The 24,685-nt window shown below is 41.5% G+C and overlaps 2 protein-coding genes across 2 annotated transcripts in view; one reads left to right on the top strand and one right to left on the bottom strand.

Moving 5' to 3' along the window:
• Positions 1 to 6,819: 6,819 nt before the first annotated feature.
• ZNF500 (zinc finger protein 500) lies at positions 6,820 to 18,872 on the top strand. The gene is made up of 6 exons (XM_020978647.2): positions 6,820 to 7,858; positions 9,714 to 9,831; positions 10,433 to 10,524; positions 12,299 to 12,407; positions 14,297 to 14,410; positions 16,778 to 18,872. Exons 1-6 carry the CDS (start codon positions 7,457 to 7,459, stop codon positions 17,530 to 17,532), a joined length of 1,590 nt encoding a protein of 529 aa, XP_020834306.1. The 5' UTR covers positions 6,820 to 7,456; the 3' UTR covers positions 17,533 to 18,872.
• Positions 18,873 to 21,046: 2,174 nt separating this feature from the next.
• Positions 21,047 to 24,685, bottom strand: part of DNAAF8 (dynein axonemal assembly factor 8) — a 36,022-nt gene continuing 32,383 nt past the window's right edge. Inside the window, 1 exon segment of the mRNA XM_078152728.1 lies at positions 21,047 to 21,894. Within this exon segment, the coding sequence (XP_078008854.1) occupies positions 21,879 to 21,894 (16 nt within the window). The 3' untranslated portion in view covers positions 21,047 to 21,878.

The following is a 24,685-nucleotide window of genomic DNA, read 5'->3' as shown; positions in this document are numbered from 1 at the left end:
ACAATGCTAAAAGGCCACAGAACTCAGGTCAAATGCAAAGGATAATGTTGGTATCATCCTATTAAAGTTAAGGTACACTTTGTACCTTTCTGTAAACAAAGGACAAAGGTGTTGAGATAGGTTAGTTTATTCTTCCTTCACCCCTGAGCAGAAAAGACTTGTAGATAGTGAAATATGAATATTCATGAGTACAGCCCCAGGTTCCAAAGGAATTCATCCAATCTCTGGGTTTAGGGTTTTTTCATCTACTCAAGCTAGAGTATTCGAAGACAAGTGAGTTTCTTCACCCCATATTTGAGAATTCAGTACCTTTTTTTCCTACATCTGTAGACTTCAGATTGTGAGCTCCTTCAAGGCAGAGACTGTCTTTTTGCTGCTTTTTGTATCCCCAGCACTTAGCAAAGTTATATGTTGATTGATTTGTTGTTTTAAAACCTCACAGCTCCCTTATATGTGTGTGTATTCCATCCAGTATTAGTTGTCTGGGCTGGTTGCCTGGGATTCAGCTATGCAGAGTGCAATTTCACTTTCGAGCCAAAGCAGGGGCCCCCAGGCCCTATGAGGCCCAGGACACACAATCTTACTTCCTTTTATTGTGTGTGGCAAAGTTTTGTGGGTATTCCTTGAAATCCCCAAACTTGACTACCCACAAGTGGAAAGTGTCATGCAATTTAATTCAACAAACACCTGCTCAACACTGACTGTGTGCCAGGCATCCTGCTAAATGCTAGAGATGGAGAGATAAAATGAAACAGTTATCTTCATCACTCTGTTCAGTGGTTTTCCTTTACATCAAGGAATGTATACCTTGCTCCTCAGATTGGGTAGTCACTGGGATATTTCTGTAGTGTTAAAACTTTACAAAATTTGTTTAAGAAAAAGTCACCATAAGCTTTCTTTTCTACTGGCACTGATCAATTCACCCTGTAGCCTGTGAACTAATAGTTTAATGAATCTGAAATTATAGCCTAACCAAAACAACAATTTATATTGGTATGACCCTTTTACAACTTCATAAGTGCTCCAACTTTCACCATCTCATTGGAGACTCACAACAACCTTGCCCAAGTGACAGGTTAGATATTATTGTATCGAGTGACTCTCCCAAGGTCACAGAGCTGGTACTAGAAATGGCAGAGCCCTAACAGTCAAGATCCTCTGACTCCCAGGTTAAGTGCCATTTTTCTATTTCAATTTAGACTGTCTCTGGGGTTTATGAAGTATTCTGGGAGGACCAGCACATCTGGTGTGGAGGCTTGCCAAGCCCTTTTCAGGGCTGCTCGTCCACCTTTGGTGTCCACCTGCCACCCAACTCTCACCTGTAGCTTGCACAGTGTCCACACTCTGGTAAAATAGTCTCAGCAGATGGCCTACACCAGGTTGAAAAGAATGAACATGCTTCAAACCTATTGGTGAATCAAGGGGATAGCTACCCCAAGCATATGAAGACTTCCCCTGGCAGAATGGGCAGATGAGAACAATTAGTTTCAATGGCCATGAAGGCAGCTGAAGCAGGACCTGTGAAGCACTTAGAGTTTGGTCAGACATTGAAGATGCCAAAGTCATCCACTGCATCTGGGGCCATTGCCGCTCATCTTGAATTCTGTCCTCCCACTGGACTTTGATGATTTCAGGAAGAGAGAATGAGGCTGATGACTTTGTGCAGCTCTGCCTCACTTAAATCCAACTTACTCTCAAGTCAAGACATCACCCCATGATGTCATTGGTCCTCTTTGAAAACTAAGGACAAATAATAACAACACACTGTCTCTACACCACCTTATATCCTTTGATTAATAGGATGACTTTCTGCTGATATGAGAGAAATAACTCCTCTCTGAGTTTCTGTAGGTTACTACTACTGAAATAAATCTACCACGATGTAGAAATTATAGAAGTAAAGACCCAGGTTTTATCATGCTTAAGCAAGGTTCTGGATTCATAAAAATAACTCTGAACCCAGATTAGAGTTTCTGACAAGCTTTTATACAGAAAATTACATTAGAGGGGCAGAGAAATAAATTCTTTCACATACTGCAATCTCATATATTCTTTTAGGCTATAAAAGTTAAAACAGATTCATAATCCCATGCTTCTTTCAATGGCATCAAAACTGAATGAACTTAGTTAAACAGGATCATAATCTCATATATCACCTAAGGAAACAAATATGGTTAAATATACTTTAAAGGTAAACTATGTCATGATATGACTAAACTACACTTAGAGGGTTCACAATGGGGTGACTGAAAGGAAAGGAATTAACTTGTCACCAGGATAACCAAGGAGTCAGCTACTGTTGACATTTGGGATCCTTCCTCAAATAAGGCAAGTCAAGTTATTTTGGGAAGCCTTTACTTCCTTTTTGGTTTCTTATCTGAGGAACATTTGAGGCCTTAAGTTAATTTTCACATCCCATGGGACAAGTTTCAGCCAGCTCAATAACCTGCTTATGAGTGAAATGGCCCTGATACCCCTCCCTCAGATAATAAAAATTAACAGAGAGAAATAAAAAATAAAGATTTCTCATAACGCTATTATTCAGAAAAGATTAGATATGCTCTGAGTTCCTTTCTCAGCCCTTTCCCTCTTGTTCTTTTTTTAAAAATCATATTTCATTAAAAACTTAACATTGAACATCAACATAGCCAAGGAAACTTGCTTAGTAACTATTTACACTTAAATTGATTTTTTTCCCCTTTTTCGTTTTTCAGCTCTAAAAAGGTAAAGAAGACTGAGAAATTAGTTCAAGAGAATCTGAGGAAGGTAAGAATTCATTCCTGAAATCCTAATTAAGTTGTTATCATTTAAAATCCAGATTATGAAAGGCCAGGATCAGATTTGCAGATTAATTGTAGCCAGGAGTGGTTTCTATAGAAACTCTTCCATAGCACAAAATTGAGCCATACTTAGTATCCCCTTGGCTTTTGGAAGGGAGTACACAAAATATTATTTGGTATATTACACAAATATAATTTGTATAATCTCATTATTGACACTAATCAGTTTACTTTGACCAAGTCACTTGACTTCCTCCCTCCCTCCTTTCCTTCCTTTTTCTTTCTTTCCAAACATGTGATTTCTTCCTCTAGCAAAGAATTTTTTCCAATGCAGATATGCACTTTCTCTGCAATTTAGGAGTTTAGAGAGTTCCCTGAGGACACAGAGATTCTGTGATGTGCTCAGGCTCACATAGCTATGCTATATCAGAGTAGGCACTGGAAACCAGGTCTTCTTGACTAGGAGACCAGCTCCCTCTCTACTGACGTCCTTTTCTTAAATCTGTAAAAGGAAAGGCTTGATTTAGATATCTCTAAGGTCCTTTCCAGTTCTAACGATCTAGGGAAAAGGGATCCTTAGCCCTCAAAGATATTGCTGTGGAAGTTTGTTTAATTAATTTGGAAGTTGATTGAAGCAGGGAGATCTTGGGGAGCTTTGGTTTGAGGAGCACTCCCTTGGTGCTGCCCCTGCAAATATATCCTAATCTTGGAAATGGACCAATATCCATTATTGCAATGGAGTGCTCCCCAGATTTCTCATGTCTTCCATAAACTTTTTTGGAGATGCTTTCCTTTTTCCATCTGATTTTATATTTCCTCCTTCCCCCGATCCCCCAGCTTCAGTTACAAGTCACCAATTGCTCACTGAACATTTAAAACTGGAAGTCTCTGAGATATCTTAAACTCAGCATTTCTAAACTTGAACTCATTATCTTTACTTCTAAACCTTATGTCAAAAGCACCACCATTCTTTCAGCATCTCAGGTTTGGAATCTCAGCATTATACTGGATTCCACATTTTATGGCACCCAGCATATCCAATCAGTTACCAAATCTTAACATTTTTACCTGCATGGTATCTCTTATATCTGACCCCTTCTCTCTACTCACACAAATATCATCTTCATGACTTCTCATTTAGAGCATTGCAACATCCTCCTAACTGGTCTCCTGGGCTAAAGTCTCACTGCCGCATTTTATTTTACACACTGCCATCAAGGTAATTTTCCTTAAGTGCAAATTTAACTATGTAACCCTAGGACTCAATAAGCTTCTGTGGATTCTTATTGCCTCTAGAAATAAAATATAAAATTTTCCATTTGGTTTTTTATTTTTTTCAGTTTGAATTTGTATCTTTTTAAAAAATTGATTTATTTTTAGTTTTCAATATTTACTTCCATAAGCTTTTGAGTTTTAAATTTTCTCCACCTCCATCCCTTTCCCCCTTCCCAAGACAATGTGCAATCTGATATATGCTCTACATATGCATTCTTATGAAACATATTTTCACATTAGTCATGTTGTAAAGAATAATTAGAATGAATGGGAAGAAAGACGAGAAAGAAGAAACAAAAAAAGAGAGAGAGCAAATAGTATGCTTTCATCTGCATTCCGACTCCATAGTCCTTTCTCTGGATGTGGATTTTTCCATCATCTTTTGGAGTTGTCTCAGATCCTTATATTGCTGAGAAGAGCTAAGTCTATCAAAGTCAGTCATCACACAATGTGGCTGTTACTGTGTACAATGTTCTCCTGGTTCTGCTCATTTCACTCATTATCAGTTCATATAAGTCCTTCCAGGTTTTTCTGAAGTCAGCCTGTTCATCATTTCTTATAGCACAATAGTATTCCATTACATTCATATATCACAACTTGTTCAGCCATTCCCCAATTGATGGGTATCCCCTCAATTTCCAATTCTTGGCCACCACAAAAAGAGCTCCTATTTTTGTACATGTGGGTCTTTCCCCCTTTTTTTGACCTCTTTGGGATATAGACCTAGAAGTGGTATTGCTGGGTCAAAGGGTATGCACAATTTTATAGCCCTTTGGGCACAGTTCCAAATTGCTCTCCAGAATGGTTGGATCAGTTCACAACTCTACCAACAACGCATTAGTGTTCCAATTTTCCCACATCTCCAACATTTATCATTTTCCTATTTCGTTGTGTTAGCCCATCTGATAGGTGTGATGTGGTACCTTGGAGTTGTTTAGATTTGCATTTCTCTAATCAATAGTGATTGAGAGCATTTTTTCATATGACTATAGCTCGGTTTGTTTTTTAAAGTCCTAGCCTGGCCCCAGCTGATCTTTCCAACCTCACTGGACATTACTTCTGCTCTCTGTGATGCAGCCAAGTTGGTCTTCTCTCTGTCCTCATTCAGGATCCTCCATCTTCCCTCTCAGAGCATTTCCCCTGGCCATCCCCCATTCCAGAATGCACTCCCTCTTCATCTCTGCTCATAGTCCCTCTTCCTTTAAGCCCCTGCACCATAGTCCACATGAAGCCTTTCCTGATCCTCCCACCTGCTAATACTCTCCCTTCCAAATTACTTAGTATCTAACTGCTTTGGCTATGTGTATTTATCATTACTTATGCTGTATATATTTTCATATGTACTTGTTGTCTCCTTAACTTAGAATGTAAACTCATGGAGGGTAGGGATAGTTTCCTTCTTTGTATTTGTATTCCCATGGCTTAGCTCATTGCTGCGCACATAGAAGGTGCTCAATAAATACGTATTGGTCTGTATAATTCATATTTAAATACGAGAAAGTGATTTACGGTTTTGCTATCTGTAATGAGCTCTAACATTTTAGGAAGAACGACGATCTACAGAAATACAATAAATAAAGGCAAACATCAAAAAGATGACATCGCTTTTCAAGCTGAAGCTGGAGGGAAGAGAGCCCGCAGCAGACTGTGCACGCCCAGTTAGGAGGTGGGAGTGGGCGTGTCAGCGCCAGCAGAACTACGTTACCCAGAATGCCCCGTACCAGACCGAGTCGTCTCCCCTCATTCTCTACCGCTGACACCCCTGGTCGAGCCAGTCAATCACAACCCTGTAGTTCGGCCCGTTCGGACCCAACGGAGAGTGGGCCGAACCGCAGCAGGGCAGGCACGGGCTCGGAGGCGGGGTTCTTTCTCGGAGGGGCGGCCGGCCGCCGGAAGCGAGCGCGGGGCGGGTCGAGTCGAGGCTACACACGCTCCCGCGCTCCTGCTCTGGCGGGCTCTCGGGCCGGGGAGCTCAGCCCTCCGCCTCGGCCTCCCGTTCCGCCCCGCCCCGCCCCGCCCCGCCCCGAGGCCAAGGCCCGAGGCTCCCTCCTTCCTACCCTCCCCCGGGCCGACGCCTCCCGAGCGGTGAGTGGGGCAGAGGGAGGGACCCGGAGCCGGTACGGACCGTGCACTCTGCACCGCCTTCCTGGGCCCGGTGCCGAGGCGTCGGCCCCCGCGCCGAGCCGTGACCCATGGACCTTCTCACCGGAGCGTGGAGGGAAGGGGGAAAAACCTACCTAGGGAGGCATGATGTTAGGTGGCATGTACCGAATGTCCTGTTTGATAACGAACTCATATCGGCCCATCTTTCAGATGAGACAACTGAGGGCAGCTGGTAGTGCAGTGCCTGGAGTCAGGAAGACGAGTTCAAACGCGGCCTCAGACCAGTCACTTAATCTTGGTGTGCCTCAATTTCCTGTGGTATAGCGTTTCATGTGAGAGGCAATAAGGTATAGTAGATAGTGTGGTGGAGAGAGTATTAGGCCTGGAAGACCTGAGTTCAAATTCAGACACATACTATCTTTGTGACCCTGGGCAAGTCACTTAACTTTGCCTCAGTTTCCTACACTGTAAAATGGAGTTAATAACAGCACCCAGCTCTCTGGGGTTGCTGTGAGGATCATATGAGATAATAATTGTATAATAATTGCCTGGCCCGTAGTAAACACTACATAAATGTTAGCTATTATTTTAGTAGTAGTAGTAGTAGTATAGTAGTAGTAGTAGTAGTAGTAGTAGTGTAGTAGTAGTAGTAGTATAGTAGTAGTATTGCAACAGTGCCTGGCAGTCAGTAGGTGCTTGATAAATGCTTATTCCCTCCTTTCCCCCTCTTTGGCAGTCTGGTGAATCTTATGGACCCGTTCTTAGAATAATGTTTTATAAAGAATTGAAAGAAACACTGTTTCAGTTAGAGTTTAGTGAAAATTACGATGTGATGTTTTTTTCTCCCCATCCAAGCCCATGGACCCCCTGAAATCTATCCATAGATCCCAGGTTAAGAGCCGCTAGTTTAGTTCAACTCCTTCATTTTACAGATGAGGAAATTGAGGCCTAGCAAGTTAAAATGATTTGCCCAGAGTCACACCACTAGTATTAGAGGTGGATTTTGAACCCAAGTCTTTTGGGTGCTCTTTCTACCATATCATCTAATGCAGTCTTATTTTGCAGATAAGAAAACTTCTCTGGGCCTTACTTAAGTGGCCTTTCCATGGTCATAGAACTGAGTAGAGTAAGATAGGGATTCGAATAAGAACTAGACCTGTGATTTCACAGATTTTGGTATTTCTTCTTCAGAGCCCCAAAGGGAAAAAAAAAGTTCCTTTCACAAGGGTCCTGCCGTTCCCATAAGGGAAACAGCTGATCTTCAGAGCCCTGTGGCAGAGTTGGTTCCATTCAGGACTATGGCTGCTGCCCTTGGCCTGCAGCTCCAGTCTCCACTGGAACAGGAAGATATCTTGATTGTGAAGGTGGAAGAAGATTTCCCTTGGGAAGAAGAGCCTCCTTTGCAAAGGAATGATCCCAGTCCTGAGACCTTCCGTCAGCTCTTTAGGCTGTTTTGCTATCAGGAGGTTGCTGGACCCCGAGAGGCTCTGAGCCGCCTCTGGGAGCTCTGTTGTCGGTGGCTGCGGCCAGAGATGCGTACGAAGGAGCAGATCCTGGAGCTGTTGGTGCTGGAGCAGTTCCTGACAGTATTGCCAGGGGAGATCCAGACTTGGGTACGGGAACAGCATCCAGAGAGTGGTGAGGAGGCAGTGGTCCTGGTCGAGGGTTTGCAGAGAGAGCCCAGGAAACAGAGGCTACAGGTGAGGAAGAGATTTTAATTCTGAGGACTTGGAGTATTAACAAGAGAGGGGATCCATTCAATTTTTGATCCCTTACAATTCTTAAGCTCTTTAGGCAAGCACTGTCAGTTGAGATCTTAAAATTATAGACTCTTTCAACCTGTACTATAATTTTATTGAGGGCTGGCTGAGATCAGGGTTTGCGCCTGGTTTACCATCAGAGTTACACCCAACCCAAACAAGTCCACACAGAACTGAGGGGAAAGGAAAAAAATTCTTTCCTATTGTGTGTTCATTCCCTCTTGTTTTATTTTCAAGCAATAACTTCCATGGAGTTAGGAATTAGACCCTCTCCTTTTTTTGTATATTCCCATAGTGCCTGTGTGCCCTATATTGTTGATTGACTTAAGTTTCCCTCTCCCCCAGACCTGGTCATCATTTTCCCCTTGGTAATGTTGTGCAGTGGTGTTCCTTGTTCAAAAGAACAGGTGCATTCCCGAAAAGTTGACTATAAAGTTAGTTTACATTAATTAAGCAAATCTTACTATCATTGATTTCATTATTCAGTTAGAGATGTGCTTTCTTGAGGGAAAAACACTAATCTATGTCTTTCTCTTCTGATACTTCAGTATTGTCTTTTCCAATCACTAACCAAACTTTCCTGGTTGTTTTATCACAGAACAAAGAAGGGTAGAACCAGACATTCCATTAGTGAATAGAAACATAGGCAGCAGTGACCCAGAAGTGTTAAGGGAATTAGCTGATGAAGTGTGAGAAGATGACTTCCAACCTGTGAGTTTTGTGGAATACTAGGATATTTCATAATTTCAGGGACACTGCAAGATTCTTAAGCTCTCAGAATCAAATTAATATTAATTTTAAAAATAAATGTATGCTAGAAGACAGTGCTGGTACCAGATTATCAAAGTTAATGGCACATCTTTCCATTTTGTTAAGTTGATAAATGTCAAAACTGGAAAGTGTCATGTACTATGAATTGCAATTAAGCTGTTTTGTGTGACTGTTTTTGGGGAACATACTTTGTGGTGGTATGGTTTGGGTGTTTGTTGGAAAATCTCTTGGGATAAAACAAAATATATCAACAAAATGTTACTTAAATATATGCTACACAATGTTTTTAACAGAAGGGGAGAAGGTATCATGGAATCAAACAAAAATAGACTGGTGCAGTTCCCAAAAAACAGGAATTACTGTCATAAAAGCATTAGAAATATGATATTAGGTCAGATTCATTGTCTAGCTACTTCATGACTCTTGCCTCTAAAAGTGACAGAAAGGAATGGTTTGTAAAAAGTTAAGTAGTTAAGGTTAAGGCTGTACCTCTCAGTACCCCCAATTATTCCTTAACAGTTTTCTGTGTCTGTTTGCCACAAATTTACCTGTGGTAGGGATTTCAAGATCACTGACTTAACAGCATCTACAGAAATAGTAGGACAGGGGCTGCCGGGGCTGGGACCAGGACTAGGGCCAGGCAATTCTGGCTCTACCTGATTCATCGTACGTGAGAAGAATAAGAGATTCTAGCAGTCACGGGGAGTAGAAAATAGGATTGGGCACAGAGTGAAATGTGAGAAGCAAAGGATTATAACTAAGGAAAAAAACAGGCTAGAGAGTAGAGGGAAAAGAATAAAGTGAAGAAAGGGAGTTTGAAATAAGGGGAAAGGTGAAAAGGATCTTAAAGGTGATAAAGGATCAAAAAGGGTCTGGGGAACCTAGTTCTGAATTTCCCAGATTCTTTTGTAACAGGAGAAGGGATGTGAGCAGTGTCCAGATTACATTCACTGTGCCAGGACCAGAGGTGCTCTCTGAAGAGATAGTGCCTCAGAGAACAGCACAGGAATCCTTGATATTCCAGGGAGGTGTGCAGCAAGTGGCGAGGTCCCAAGAGGAGGAAGCTCAGAACTCCTGCCTCGGACCAAAGGAACTGCCAAACCATAGATCTAAAAAGAATCTCCGACTTCGGCCAAAGAGAGGTAAGAAACTGTCCTTCCTTGGGAAGGAAAGGAGTAGGCATTTGTCATGAAGGGAAAGGAAAAGAGGACATGTGGGAAGAATCAGGACGAGTATGTGGGTTCAGTGGGAAATGGACAAGATTAGGAGATGTCATAATGGAAAGAGCATTGGCTCTAACTGGAGGACCTCAGTTCAAATCACACCTCTGACACTTGTGACTTTTGTGATCTTGGGCAAGTTATATAACTTTCTTGGGTCTCAGTTTCTTCATTTGCAAAATGAGGAGGTTGGATTAGATGGTCTCCGAGGTTTCTTCCAGCTCTATATCTGATTCTATGATTACAGACATAGAACAAAGTATGAGGTAAGAATTTGGTGGTAATTTTTAAAAAATGTAACTGGGAAGTATTTAACAAAATAAATAAAAATGTAGTAGAAACAGAAACAAAAAGAATTTAGTGGTCCTGCCCAGCACTTTGGGCAGGCATGTGGCATCAGAACAGCATGTGGTGAAGGGCTAGGACAAACTATATGGTCTAAGGTAGACATCTTGAACTCAGTAAAGGGAATGGGCAGCCCTGAGCAAGGTATGACTCAATTAAGACTGTTCTCCTTCCATAGGTTCACCTGCTTCCCAGGTTTCTGTCCTCTTCAGGGAGGAGAGCACTAAAGAACAGGAAACAGCAACTGCGTTAATCTCTGCCTGGTCCCAGGTGAATCATGTTCCCCCACTCCACTTCACCCCATCTCATTGTTTTATACTAGTGAACTGTATTGTTCTATCAGTCTGTGCTGCTTCTGGCAGCCACTTACCACCTTAGGGAAGGTCAGCTAAGTCCCCTTCATCCATTCCAACATATCATCAGGCCTGTCTGGCTCTTTCTGAATGTTTCAGGTTTTCTTCCAGAGTGTTCATATGGCAGCTTTGGGTATTGCCTCAGGGCGTTGCCTTCTCATTTCTCAAATCGGTTTGTCAGCATCCTGGCACAGTCATACTTTGTCCTAGGTCCAAGGAAATGTTTCTGCTCTGGCCAGATTATCCATATTTCCTACATGTTCCAAATCTTGCTAGGTAGTCCTTGCTGTAGAACCTGGTAGCAGTTTCTTTTGCTCTGAGAGCTGTCAGCAGAACTGAGGAATATACTAGCAAAGAAGCCCCAGGTGTTGGTGGAAAAGAGGGTGAAAAGCGAGAAACAGCAAAGAAAAGGGAACGAAAGAATAAGGTAACAGAAAGGCCCTGAGACAGGGAGTCTAAGCAGGAGATCAGTGTGACCTGGCTGTTATACAAAGATGGAGAAGACAAAGATGTAGCAGGTAGCATGAAGGCAGCTAGGTGACGCAGTCGATAAAGTGCCAGCCTGAAGTCAGGAAGATTCATCTTCCTAAGTTCAAATCTAGCCTCAGACACTAGCTATGTGACCTTGGGCAAGTCACTTAACCCTGTATGCCTCAGTTTCCTCATCTGTCAAATGAGCTGGAAAAGGAAATGGCAAACCACTCCAGTATCTTTGCCAACAAAACCCCAAATGGGGCCACAAAGAGTGAGATATTACTAAAATGACTGAACAACATAAAAGTCAAAGTTCCGAGATTTAGCTACAGATTAGATATGTAGTGTAGCTTCTTTGGGCTGTATCCCAAAGAGATCATAAAAATGGTAAAAGGACCCACATATACAAAAATATTCATAGCAGCTCTTTCTGTGGTGGCAAAGAATTGGAAATTGAGGGGATGCCCATCAATTGGGGAATGGCTGAACAAGTTGTGGTATGTGAATGTAATGGAATACTATTGTGCTATAAGAAATGATGAACAGGCTGACTTCAGAAAAACCTGGAAAGACTTGTATGGTCTGATGCTGAGTGAAGTGAGCAGAACCAGGAGAACGTTATACACAGTAACAGCGACATTGTGCTATGACCAACTTTGGTAGACTTAGCTCTTCTCAGCAATGCAAGGATCTGAGACATCTCCAAAAGTCTCATGATGGAAAATGCTATCCACATCCAGAGAAGGAACTATGGAGTCTGAATGCAGATTGGAGCATACTATTTGTTCTTTTTTTTCTTCTGTTTTGTTGGTTTCTTCTTTCTTGTGGTTCCTCCTATTGGTTCTAATTCTTCTTTACAACATGACTAATGTGAAAATATGTTTAATAAGAACGTATATGTAAAGCCTATATTAGATTGTACGTTGTCTTGGGGAGGGGGAGGGAAGGGAGGCGGAGAAAACTTAAAACTGAAAAGCTTATTGAAGTTAGTGTTGAAAACTAAAAATAAATTAATTTAAAAAAATTTTTAAAAAGTAAAAAAACCCCAACAAAACAGATATGTAGTATAGGAGAATCAGAAGTGATCCCAGGAGTTCTTGGGCTATTAGTGATAGGATTGTAGATCATTTTGAGAGTGATTGATGATCACCATAAGCCAGAACCAAGAGTGAACCTTGAGGTAGCTATGACTGAGTGGAGTAATGTGATTTTTACAGATGCCAGTGACATTTGAGGACATGACCATGTACCTTTCCCAGGAGGAGTGGAGGTGCCTGGATCCAGTTCAAAGAGAACGCTACAGGGATGTCCTGCAGGAAAAATATGGTAACATGATTCTGCTAAGTAAAGCCTGTCTTTTCCCTTTGGCTTAAAACCTTTGAGGTCTATGATGCTTGGGTATTGCTGGATCTAGAGGTGTCATTCTTATGTATTCTCCTTTTTTTCCTCACTACTTTACCCCAGTGTATATCAGTCAATAAACATTTAGTAGATGAACGTTATGTGCAAGGCATTGTCCTGAGTGATGGAGTTAGGAGGAGGTATAAGGGGCTTCTGGTCTAAGTAGTAAGAGATAAGACATATACATAAAAAGGTAACTAACAATTCAAAGAGGCATATGTAGTCCAGATAGTATAGGAGATATTTAAGATAACACATTAATATTCTGTTATGTGTTTGTTTGTTTTTTGGAGACTGGGTCTATCTTTCCCAGGCTGGAAGTACAGTGGTCACTCACAGGCCCAGTCCCAGTGCTGATCAGTACAGAAGCTTTGACCTCCATACTTGACCTAGGCCAGTTCATATACCTCCTTTGGGTAGCCTTGTAACCCCTGGCTCTGGGGGTCCTCAGCATCAGTGCAGACTTCATATGGGGCACTGGATTGTCTTTTTCCCTACTGTAGCTTAGAACTCCCAACATCAAGAGATCCATCAGCCTCAGCCTGCCCCAGTAGCAGGTATAGTTGGAGTGTGCTACCATACCTGGCCTCCATCACTGAACCTGGCCGATTTGTCTGTCTTACAGACCACATCTATAGTGACACCTTCCATATATATATATAGGGGTCCGTAGGCTTCGCCTGACTGCCAGAGGATAAGAGCCTGTACTCTATAACATGATAATAAGAGCACAGTCATGGATCAGTTCCCCTGTGAGCCAGTAAATAGGTTTGTTAGTCACAGGCTCCATCTCTAGTCTCATCTGGCAATCTCACAGCATGTGCCGTTGGTCATGAGGAAGACTGGGTAAGAGATGGAATCCATTAAAATCTGTCACTCCTATAGGGTAATGGGCTCCCAGTGTATACTCTACTAATCACTAGTGTCAGTCTTACAGAAAGGGCAGCGTTGTGCTTCAGGAACAAGATTTTCTACTTCATCTTCAAGTTTCTCACTTGCTTAATTTAATGTCCTTTATTTCTCATTTTTGTATTATCTGACCATCAAGGAAACCTACTCAAGGCCTCTTTATCCATTTCTACTCCCACCCCAAAGTCTTTTCATATGCAGCTCTTTGTGATTAGGATTTCTTAGTTTACTAAATGCTTTTCTATCAATCAAAAGCACTTAATATCCTACCTTCTCTTAGGAACTTTTCCCAAATAACTTGATATTGATATAACTGTTTACACAGCCAACCATGCTGTTTTGAAGTAACCAAATTACTCATATCTTCCTTTTATGAACCAAAACCAATATGATGTATATGGTTGGCTGTCTGCCACATCCTTTTGTATTAGTTAAAGTGAGTCTTGGGGCAGGTAGGTGGTATAGTGAATAGAGCAGTGGCCCTGAGAGGACCTGAGCTCAAATCTGGCCTCACATGCTTACTAGCTGTGTGGTCCTGGGCAAGTTACTTAATCCCTATTGCCTGCCTGTAAAAAATAGATGAATAAAGTCAGTCTTCTACTGTAGGTTGTAAATTCCTACAGGGAAAGGGCTGTGTCTTTTGAACTGTTTGCATAACCTTTCAGCATTAATGGCTAAAATCACATTAGGGCGTGTGTATTCAGTTAGATGTTCTCAAAGTTCTCAAACCTAACAATCATATTTTTTTCACCTTGGGTTCTTGGCCTCTCTGGAAGGTTCCAGAGAGGAAATGACACATTACATTTCTGGACCCTGAACTTACTCTCTTATTTGGAGGCCAATTGTGTATGTTAATGGAATTTCTTCTCTTCCTTTTACTGAGCACTGACCTTCCTTATGGACAGGGCTTCCTGTTCCCAAACCAAATCTGATTGCCCAACTGGATCGAAGGGAAGGACTGTGGACCTCAAGTCTACAAGCTTTCAAGGAGAGGAATATTCCAAGAGATAATCACAAAGGTGAGGAGAACAGCAACAGTAGGATTTCAGCTATCATGGAAGTTGGGGTTTTGAAGATTCTTCTAATGAAATGTTGCCTCATGTAAGGTAAGAGAAAATGAGAGAGATGAATATTGTCTAGTGAAAGTTTTAAGGCACAAGAAAAAGTTGCTTTTTTGATTTGTAGCATTGAAAGTAATAAATCAGGTTTACTAAATGAAACACTTTGTGAAGAGCTAAAAGGGAAAATAGCTCCCAAAGGAAGAAGATTAGGCCAGTGAATAGTAGTGAATACTGAGAAATAGCACAGGTTAACAGGAACATTATCAAGGGAAAAAATGCAATATAAAAGAATCACTCAATCATTAAACATTTATATAACACCTGCTAGGTAGAGAACATTGTGTAAGAGGCATAGAATAGTAGGACCTGGGAAAGCATTTATCCTTTAAATGGAGATTTTCCATCTCCTAAAAATGCTAGAAAGACAGAAACTTTTATCCTTTGAGCCTGTGTCAAAAATTTTGAATTCTGGTTATCTGAGCATATTTGGACAACTTATAACAGAAATAATAACATAACAGAAATAACAAAAAGTCAAATCTTAATAGCAAAAAAAGTTGGAAAAGACTTTTAGATTAAGCTTTTACCATAAAATTCTGTGAATCAGTGAGTCCTGATGACATATATTTCCAGGTACCTGAGTCATATTATGTCCCCATCTTTGCCTGTGACATTGTGCTTCCCCTTTAAGGCACAGCTGAAAAGAACCCAGCCTTCATGACCTTTCCCCCCACTTCATTAGATTACTTCCATATCTTATCTCAGCACTTTGGACCCTTCTTATGCACAAAGTTATGTTATGCTTATTTGTGTGTGTGTTTCATCACCCCTACTAGATTGTAAGCTCCTGAAGGGCAAGAGTAGTGTCCTATTTGTTTTTGTATATTCTTCAGTACCAACCATTGTACTTGGTAGGTTTTAATAAATGTTTGTTGTGTGAATAAAATAAATGAATGTAGGTTGAAATTATTCCACTTGGAGATGGAAAACTGAAACCCAGTCAAAGGAGAAAGTTTCTCCTAATTGCTGATATACAAAGAACCTCATGGGTATGAAGAGGAAAAGAATCTCTGGTTCCTGCCTAGTCTTATTAATTCACTGAGTCTTGGGGCAGCCAGGGGGCATAGTGGATAGAGCACCAGGCCTGGAGTCAGGAGGACCTGAGTTCAAATCTGGCCTCAGACACTCGACATTTACTAAGTTGTGTGACCCTGGGCAAGTCGCTTAACCCCGATTACCTCACTAAAAAGCAAAAAAAAAAAATTTGATTCACTAAGTCTAGATTTTGACATCAGTCATGATTATCAAAATCAAAATTTAGCATCACAAAATTTGGGTTGGGGCAGGGGAGGGAGAGTTGGGAGGTTCTGCCCTTGAGTCTGATCGTAGATCTACTCATCAGGGAATCCTACATTGAGAATCTCACACTCTTCTGTTCCCTTCTAGTTCAGGATTTCAAAATACCAGTGAATGGTTCCATTCCATATCTCTGTCATTCTATGTTTAGGGAGGAGCTACTGTGTATAGTACACTTAACACGGGAGTCCTAGTTTTCTGAGATCCTTAAGAAGGAGTTGCCACAAAGAACTAGAAGTGTCTTACAAGTGGTTAATAAACAATGGAAGCATACTGCTACCCTTAGCTACCTAAAACTTGTTTTTAGTCTAGATACTTTCCACCCCAAAACAGTAGTCTATATAGATGTAAAAAGATAGAATGGTGACTTCTTTGAGTTTTAAAAGTCTGCGTTATTATAAATTTTCAAATGTAATTACAAGTTACAAAAATGCCAGTGTAATTTTTCAAACTTTCTCCCTTTTTACCTAGCCCCCTCCTGCTCTGCTAGTCTTCTTATGCTTTACTCCCTGGCATGCACTCTTTGATCCAATGACACAAGGCCTCTGACCTGTTCCATGAATAGGACACTCCATCTCCCAGCCCTGGACATTTTCTCTTGCAGTGTCCCATGCCTGGAATGCTCTCCCTCTTTCATTCGGATCACTGACTTCCCTGGTTTCCTTTAGGTTCCAGCTAAAATCTCACCTCCTACAGGAAGCCTTCTCCAGCTCTTAATTCCAGTGCTTTCCCTATTAGTTATTTCCCTTTTATCCTGTATATAGCTTGCTTTGTATTTATTTGTTTGCATGCTGTTTCTCCTACTATATTATAAGCTCTTTGAGAGCAGGAATGATCTTTTGCTTCTTTTTGCAACTCCAGTGCCTGGCAGATAGTAGGTGCTTAATAAATGTTTATGGATTGACTGATTTTTACCTTGAATTCACTACCCTCTAGATCAGGGATTTCATTTTTTCTTCTTTCTTCCAGAATGTGATGTCAAGATTGAGAATGAAGAAGATTCCAGGGAGGATTCTGCCATGAAAATGGAGTTGTGTAGAACCCTGGCAGAGAAGTCCAGGGGACGTGGTCTTCAGTCAGCTTGTCAGGGACAGGCTTGTGTGATTCGGTCAGAATGGCATCAGGGTTATCCACTAGTGGAGAGAGAGAGCCAAACTTCTGTTAAGGAAAGGGATATAGGTCTTCAGAGAGCCTGTGTAGTAGAGAAACCCTATAAATGCCCTGAATGTGGAAAAAGCTTTAACAAAAGTTCTCATTTGATCAAACATCAGAGAACCCACACAGGGGAGAAACCCTACAAGTGTCTTGTATGTGGAAAGGGCTTCAGTGACCGCTCCAATTTCAGTACCCACCAGAGAATTCATACTGGAGAAAAACCCTACAAATGTAATGAATGTGGGAAGTGCTTCAGCCAGAGCTCAAGCCTTGTCATACATCGAAGAACCCATACTGGAGAGAGACCCTATAAATGTGGAGAATGTGGGAAAAGCTTCAATAACAGCTCTCATTTCAGTGCACACCGGAGAACCCACACGGGTGAGAGACCCTATACGTGCCAGAATTGTGGGAAAAGCTTTCGTCGGGGCACTGACCTTAATAAACACCAGAGAACCCATACAGGAGAGAGGCCCTATAAGTGTGAGGTTTGTGGAAAAAGCTTCACACGGAAACACCAACTTGTAACACATCAGGAGACTCATACAGGGGAGAGTCATGTTCACTGACTGAGGTTTGGAGTCATCTTCCACTGAAGGTCAGCTTTTCAGAGATACCTGGTGGTGGGAGGTGGGAATTTTGAACAATATACAACTCTCCTTTTGTTTGAAGGATATTTGTTTGAAGGATTTTGAACTTTACAATATTGATTAAGACGAAACCATTAACTTACAGGATGTTTAGACTTGAACACGTTATGGGCCATCAAGTGGCAGCTACTACCATAGGCTGATTCTGTTACAGATACCCAGGAAGCTTTGTGAGGGTAAAAAGATTTCTGACTGGGAAAATGTTGCAGAAATATTCCTTGTATTTCCATATCCTGCGTACCTCAGGCCTTACCATCATTCTGATCCTTTTTGCCAACCATTTTCAGTTCAGTCTGTTGTACTTTTTGCCATAAGAACATATCTCTGATGTTCTAGTGGAAGTTGTTGAGAAAGTAGGATTTACTTTATAGAAATGTGTTTTGTTGCCAGTCTTGCTAGAATACATCTGTTCTGTAGAGAGATATTTTTCATGTGCAGGTAGCTAAGAGAGATCATTCTTACATGCTGGCACATCACCTGCTTAGCAAGCTCAGAAATTTCCTTTTTGAATTGTTCCCATTGAATCTGAGAGCCTGGAGTCGAGGACTGTTTTCTATTCTTAGCTCTCGGTTTATCTGTGAGTTTTTAGGGGGGTTTTGTTTGTTTGTTTTTGTTTTTTTTTTTTTATGTGAGGCAACTGGGGTTAAGTGACTTGCCCAGAGTGACACAGCTAGTGAGTGTTATGTGTCTGAAGCCAGATTTGAACTCAGGTCCTCCTGACTCCAGGGCCAGTGGTGCTCTATCCACTGTGCCACCTAGCTGCCTCTTTTTAGGGTTTTTTTTTAATAGCTGCCTCAGCCTGGGTCTTTTCCACAGTGAAAAAGTTATCAGCCTGGAACTTCCAGTTCGATTCTCAGTCCTGTCTAGTCTGCTAATGTTTGTCCTCTCCTAGCTGTTTAGTACTTATGGTATGGGGAATGGCCCATGAAGATTAGTAGAGAATAACTCTTCTATTAGATTCAGAGAGCTGGTTTCCCAGTGATAGCTAACGAAGTTTGGTAGATCTCAGTTCTTGCCAGGGAGGAATTAGTCCTAGAAGCAGCAATATATTCCTCTCTTGGGGCAGTATTTACTCATCACCCAGCTTTGTTATCCTTTCAGTTTTTCCCATCACCTAACACCATATGTGTATTTTCATATTTGATAGTCTTACCTTCATGTGAACCTAGCCTAGGGCCACAGTGAGACTCTAAAACACATATAATACCTGCCCCTCTTCATTCCTTCAATAAAGGCAATACCTTTTTTTTTTGCCCTTGCTTGTTTTGTACATTTTTTGGAGAGTGGGATTTAAATGAGCCTTAAGTGTAATCAAGTCCTCCTCTGCTGGTGCTTCATTGTGGTGGGGTAGTGACTCTGGCTGCACAAAGGCTATACCAGTGCACACAAACTACGGCAGGTCCTGCTAAACTGGGAAGGATTTCAGAATGGCCTGGTGAAGAACTCTGCGGGGCCTAAGGACCAGTTGGGTTAAGTTGGTGAGTCTAATTAGATTGCCTGTAATGAGAGATCTGCATCAATGAGGACCGGGTCCACATCCAAGAAATCAGACCCTAGGAAGTAGTATGTGATGAGCACCTTTTCCCAGTTTAGGTTTAGGAGCTTCTCTGGTGCACAAATTTAGAAACCAAAACAAAATCTTTCCCTCCACTTTCAGGCTCGTTTGGTTTACTGCCAGCCCTGTTGTTCTCTCCCCATTGTGCCCAATACTTTTCCTCCCTTCTCTCCCAAGTGGGGTTTTATAAATGTAAGAGGGGTGAAATTCTTAGGATATATGGGAATCACAAAGTCTTAAGCTTGCACCCTGGTTTGGGATACTGTGACATCATGTTGACTGAGAAGACTGGGACCTGAATGCAGCTCAATACATGACCTGTCCTGGAGCTTCAAGCTATCAGTTGGCCCTAAAGGGTAGGATCTTCTTAAGAGAGTCCGTAGTTCTTGTATGGAATGGAATATCTGGATGGAATAACTTCATACTACCATGAATAATCCTGACCCTCAGGCCTCACCCCTCTGACCCAATGCTGTAGCAAGACATCTTGAAACCACTCTAGATTAGGCTGGATGGGCTCCCTAGGCACAGCTTGATCTAGAACTGCCCCTCCAGTGCAGTAACCAGTCCACCTAGCTTTTGAAGGTGTGGGTCAGGGTGTCCCAAATGTGTGAGCCAAATAATTGTAACTACATCATAATGTGGTACCACAGCCTAAAGTGTAAAAGTGTCGCATCCTTAGCTCACCAGTACTTTCTGCCTGCTACTTTCTAGTTTAGTATTCAGGTGCATGTCCCACCTCCAAAAAAATCACAACTCCCTCTTAGTTCAGCTTCCTAGTTCCTAGGGCCCTTAATTCCTGATTTTGAATTGACACCTTTCCTTCTGATTCTTCTCATACCCATGTTATTAATATACCACCTTAGAACCATCATTCCCTCCCATCTCCCTCAAAGGACTAATTCCAGACCCTAACAGTGTAAGAGCACCTGTTCTTCATTTTCTGGGAATAGAGATCTGATCTCCCCTTGGGATATGGATTGTGGTAGAGCAGCCCTTTAGTCTCTTTCCAAACCTCCCAGATGTGTAACAAACTAAACCAAAAAATGTTTTGGTACTTAAGAGGAGGGCAGGACATGAGTAGAGTTGGGAACTTTATGTTTGTTGGAATGTAATAAAAATTTCCTATTTTTCTTGCAACTTTATACTTTTTTTGTAAACAAAAAGTTTTTATATTATAAGTATAGGAAATAAATGTTGACAAGTGAAATAACTGAACATATGATTGCAAGATAACACTGCCTTGGTGTAGTTGCCCTATACCTATAGGCATAAGTGTTACTTACATTCTGCACTAATGATTGGATGTCAGATAGGGGCTGATGAAAGAACGAACACAGTACTACAAAGATAAACCAAATGATACATAACAAAATAGCAACTACATAAAGTACTGAGACCAAACTATAAGAACAATCTGGCCAGTTGGTCAAACTGATAGCTGAAAGAGCTACTCAAGCAGTGGGACGTGCATAGGGTTGGTTGGAGGGAGCTCTTATCACTTGTTAAATTTTCAGTGTGAGCATTTACACCTTGGAAATCAGCAAAGGCCACAAATCAGGGCCTGATTTATTTTGTGGGTTTTCTAGATTTAAGAAAGTAATAGATAAAATAAGAATGCAGATTAAACTTGGAAGTGTGTTGTGGGTTTTCAGAGAGCTGGTTGTTAAACATTTACCAGCACACCATTAGGCAGACTGTTAAGAGTTGTCAATACTTAAAAACCTTGCAAAAGCTCTTAAAATACAATTCCCAGCCCATTGACCTTGTCTTGATTTCCTTAACAAAAAGATCATCCGGAACTGCTGTTGAACTTGGAACTGAAAGTTGATTTTCTATTACTTTATTTAATAGATATTTTAATACATTTGCTGATATTAGAGGGGGAAAAGAAACACTGGAATTAAAAAACAAGAAGCCTTTGAATACCAAGGTAGTGGAATGTTGGGCAGCTCTATGCTGACATCAAATGAAACTATCAAGTTGAAGAGCTCCCTAGTCAGAGCTCAGGTCTTAAGGTAGTCTAGGGGTATATGGATGTGGGTGGAGGTTATGGAGGGCCCAGGGAAGCCATAGCTATTCAAGACAGTCTGGGCCTGTTCCTGGTCACAGTCAAAACTACAAGTCCTCTTCTGATTTTCTATTATCCTACTTGGAAACTAGTTTAATTCCCTTCCTCAACCTAGTATTTATCAGGGCTGGTGGCTGGGTCTTCTGCTGCTTCCCTAGCTCCTATTCAATCAGGGTCATGGTTAGATATGAGATGAAAGAGCATATTCAAATGTGTGATGAGCCATGGCTCAGGTCTCCTTGCTTCTAGGAAACAGAGAAATCTAAGTGATGACTGAAGAATGACTCCTATAATTTGCTGCTTTCATATCCTGTCAGGTGTCAAAGGCTGTGACTTGTTTCCTCATTTGCCTGATATAGGGCAAACACATGAAAGTGCATCCCATGCCATGGGAAAGCAAGGCTTCCTTTGTCAATGAAGTGGTTTAACAGCTTCTTTGTGGTGTAAGTGGTCACATTGGAGGCTTGCAATCTTTGCCAGGGGCTTTTATCTGAGACTGATGTGAATTCTCTCTACTCCTTCCATGAAGTCAACTCATTTTTGTTGTGCCAAGGGATAGCTTATTTGAATTGCTGCTTTGAGAGAAGTCATGGGCTTCATGTTGGTGAATGTTCTTGAAGGTTAGGCAGACATTCCACATTAGTTCTTCCAACTGCTGAGGAAAAGGGGACACAAAATGATAGTGATAAATGGCTTTGAAAAAGCAGGATTACTTTGTGTTCCTGTTCGTTGATGTCACAGACTTTTAAAATCACTGTATTGGAAGGGATCTTAGGATCATCTAGTCTAACTTCCCTCTTGATGTAGGGATTTCACACTGGTGAAACCCTAAAGTGTTGTTCAAGGTTTTGCTCTGGGGCAGGGTTGGGGAGCCTCTGGCCTTGAGGTCACATGTGGTCGTCTAGGTCCTCATGTACGGCCCTTTGACTGGATCCAAACTTCACAGAACAAATCTGATTTGTTTGGATTCAGTCAATGGGCCACACTTGAGGATCTAGAGGGCCATAGGTTCCCCACCCCTGCTCTGAGTTTCTTCTAAAATTAATAGATTCCTTCACAGTGTGCCTCTCCAGCTCACACAGGGACTGCATTCAATATGAGGAGGCAAAGGGAGAAAAGCAAAGCCTACCTTTTCTAGTATTTCTTTCTAAGAGGTGCTTCAACTTGCATTTAAATCTCTTCTCCCTAAAAAAGGATAGTGATCATTTTTCTGTACCACTATTCCCTGCCAACTTTTCCTTCCGGTTCTCAATTATTACTGCACATTAGTGACTGCCTGTACCACCTTAATATGGACCTTGATTTTGGAAGCAAAGCTTGCATCTGCTCAAGTTCGTTGTGGAGACAGTTTTAGGACATCCAAATTGACATATCTATGTCTTAACTGAAGCAGGAAAGTAGAGAAAACAAATTTTAAACTATTCCCAGTTCCTAAAGGATCTATATATTTACTTCATGTGTCAAATTAGACACATAAATGAGCAGAAGCGGAAGCAAAATAAAACTTCAGATTTGACTGTATGTACAGGTAGATGATGGATCTGAAATTAGTCTGCAGGCCCTTTCCCCTGCCCATGGAAAGGAGGCAGGATTGTCTTTCAGGGTGGGCAGAGTAGGCAACAACCTATGTGGTACCTTCCCTCTCCTTACCAAACCTTCTCTTGTCTTCTTTCCTCCCCCCCCCAACACACATTACAAGGTTTTGGTATCTACCTTAAAGAGATGTGAGCATCAAATGACAAATAATTAGAGTGCATTCTAACCCATGAGGCATTATACATAGAAATGCAAACATAAAGTCTCCTAGTGCCTCAAATTGAACAGTTAAGGGATTACACTAGCAACTGTTGTTCAGCTGTGGCCTGAAGAAGGAATTACTCCTTGAGCACAGGCACTGTGACTGCCCACAGCACACTACTTGGCACGAGTATGGACTCAGTAAATGTTTGCTGGCTGGCTGGCTGAATTTCTCTGGATCCTGAAAGTCCCCCATGAAAACTCCAATACCTGTGGATGCCTTCCTACCTAACAGTAGACTGGCACCTCTAGTTGACAATCAGGAGAACAAGATAGGAGGAGGAAGGGTTGATGGTGTGTGGGAATCAGAAAGAGGATTTGAAACTGAAGGGGGAGGTCACTTAGTACTAAAGGCAAACATGGCTGCTGACTTCACAGCTTGTCCTGGGGCTAGCTTAAGACAGCTAGAACAGCTGACAGGCAGCATTCTTGAGCCCAGTGTCAGATATGCCCTTTGAACTTTCCTCCCTGCACTCAAAAAGCTTCTGTCTAGTGACTGAGATGAACGTGAAGCATATTTGAAGTAGATTATATATTCCTGAGCTTATCTCTTCTACCAGACTGTAAGCTCCATCCATAGGGGCAGAGACTGCCATCATTCGTCTTTATATCCCCTCCATCACTGAGTCTAGCACTTCACAGGAGCCTCAATAAATGTCTGTTGAACTGGGAGAACAAGGAATAGTTTACCTGTCAGATCTATGGAGAACAGAAGAATTCATGACCAAACAGGAGATAGAGAACATTATGAAAACCAAAATGGATAATTTTGATTACATTAAATTGAAAAGTTTTTGCACAAACAAAGCCAATGCAACTAAGATTAGAAGGAAGGTAGAAAATTGGGAAAGAATTTTTACAACCATCTTTCTGATAAAGGCTTCATTTCTAAAATGTATAGAGAATTAAGACAAATTTATAAGAACACAAGCCATTCCCCAATTGATAAATGGTCAAAGGATATGAACAGACAGTTCTCAGGTAAAGAAATTAAAGCCATCTATAGTCATATGAAAAAATGTTCTAAATCATTATTGATTGGAGAAATGCAAATCAAAACAACTCTGAGGTACCACATCACACCTATCAGATTGGCCAACATGACAAAACAGGAAAATGATAAATGTTGGAGAGGATGTGGGAAAATTGGAGCGCTAATACGTTGTTGGTGGAGTTGTGAAATGATCCAACCATTTTGGAGAACAATTTGGAACTATGCCCAAAGGGCTACGAAAATGTGCATACCCTTTGATCCAGCAATAGCACTTCTAGGGCTATATCCCAAAGAGATCAAACAAATGGGAAAAGGACCCACATGTACAAAAATACATAGCAGCTCTTTTTTGTGGCAAAGAATTGGAAATTGAGAGGATGCCCGTCAATTGGGGAATGGCTGAGCAAGTTGTGCTATATGAATGTAATGGAATACTATTGTTCTATAAGAAATGATGGACAGGCTGACTTCAGAAAAACCTGGAAAGACTTATATGGTCTGATGCTGAGTGAAGTGAGCAGAACCAAGAGGACTTTGTACACAATAGCAGCCACGTTATACAATGACTAAGAATGTTAAACTGAACCCTTCTCAGCATTACAAGGATCTAAGACATCTCCAGAGGCCTCGGGATGGAAAATGCTGTCCACATCCA

Source organism: Phascolarctos cinereus, unplaced genomic scaffold, assembly GCF_003287225.1.
Source record: "Phascolarctos cinereus isolate Bilbo 61053 unplaced genomic scaffold, phaCin_HiC Scaffold_4;HRSCAF=312, whole genome shotgun sequence".
Taxonomy (NCBI): domain Eukaryota; kingdom Metazoa; phylum Chordata; class Mammalia; order Diprotodontia; family Phascolarctidae; genus Phascolarctos; species Phascolarctos cinereus.
The sequence above is the reverse complement of the archived record's forward strand: the minus strand, read 5'-3'. Positions and strand labels throughout refer to the sequence as shown.

Excerpts from the sequence above, each read along its gene's own strand:
- ZNF500 (XM_020978647.2), top strand. The coding sequence starts at position 7,457 with ATGGCTGCTGCCCTTGGCCTGCAGCTCCAGTCTCCACTGGAACAGGAA. Across the intron at positions 10,525-12,298 it reads TAATCTCTGCCTGGTCCCAG|ATGCCAGTGACATTTGAGGA; the intron begins GTGAATCATGTT and ends TGATTTTTACAG. Across the intron at positions 14,411-16,777 it reads TCCAAGAGATAATCACAAAG|AATGTGATGTCAAGATTGAG; the intron begins GTGAGGAGAACA and ends TCTTTCTTCCAG.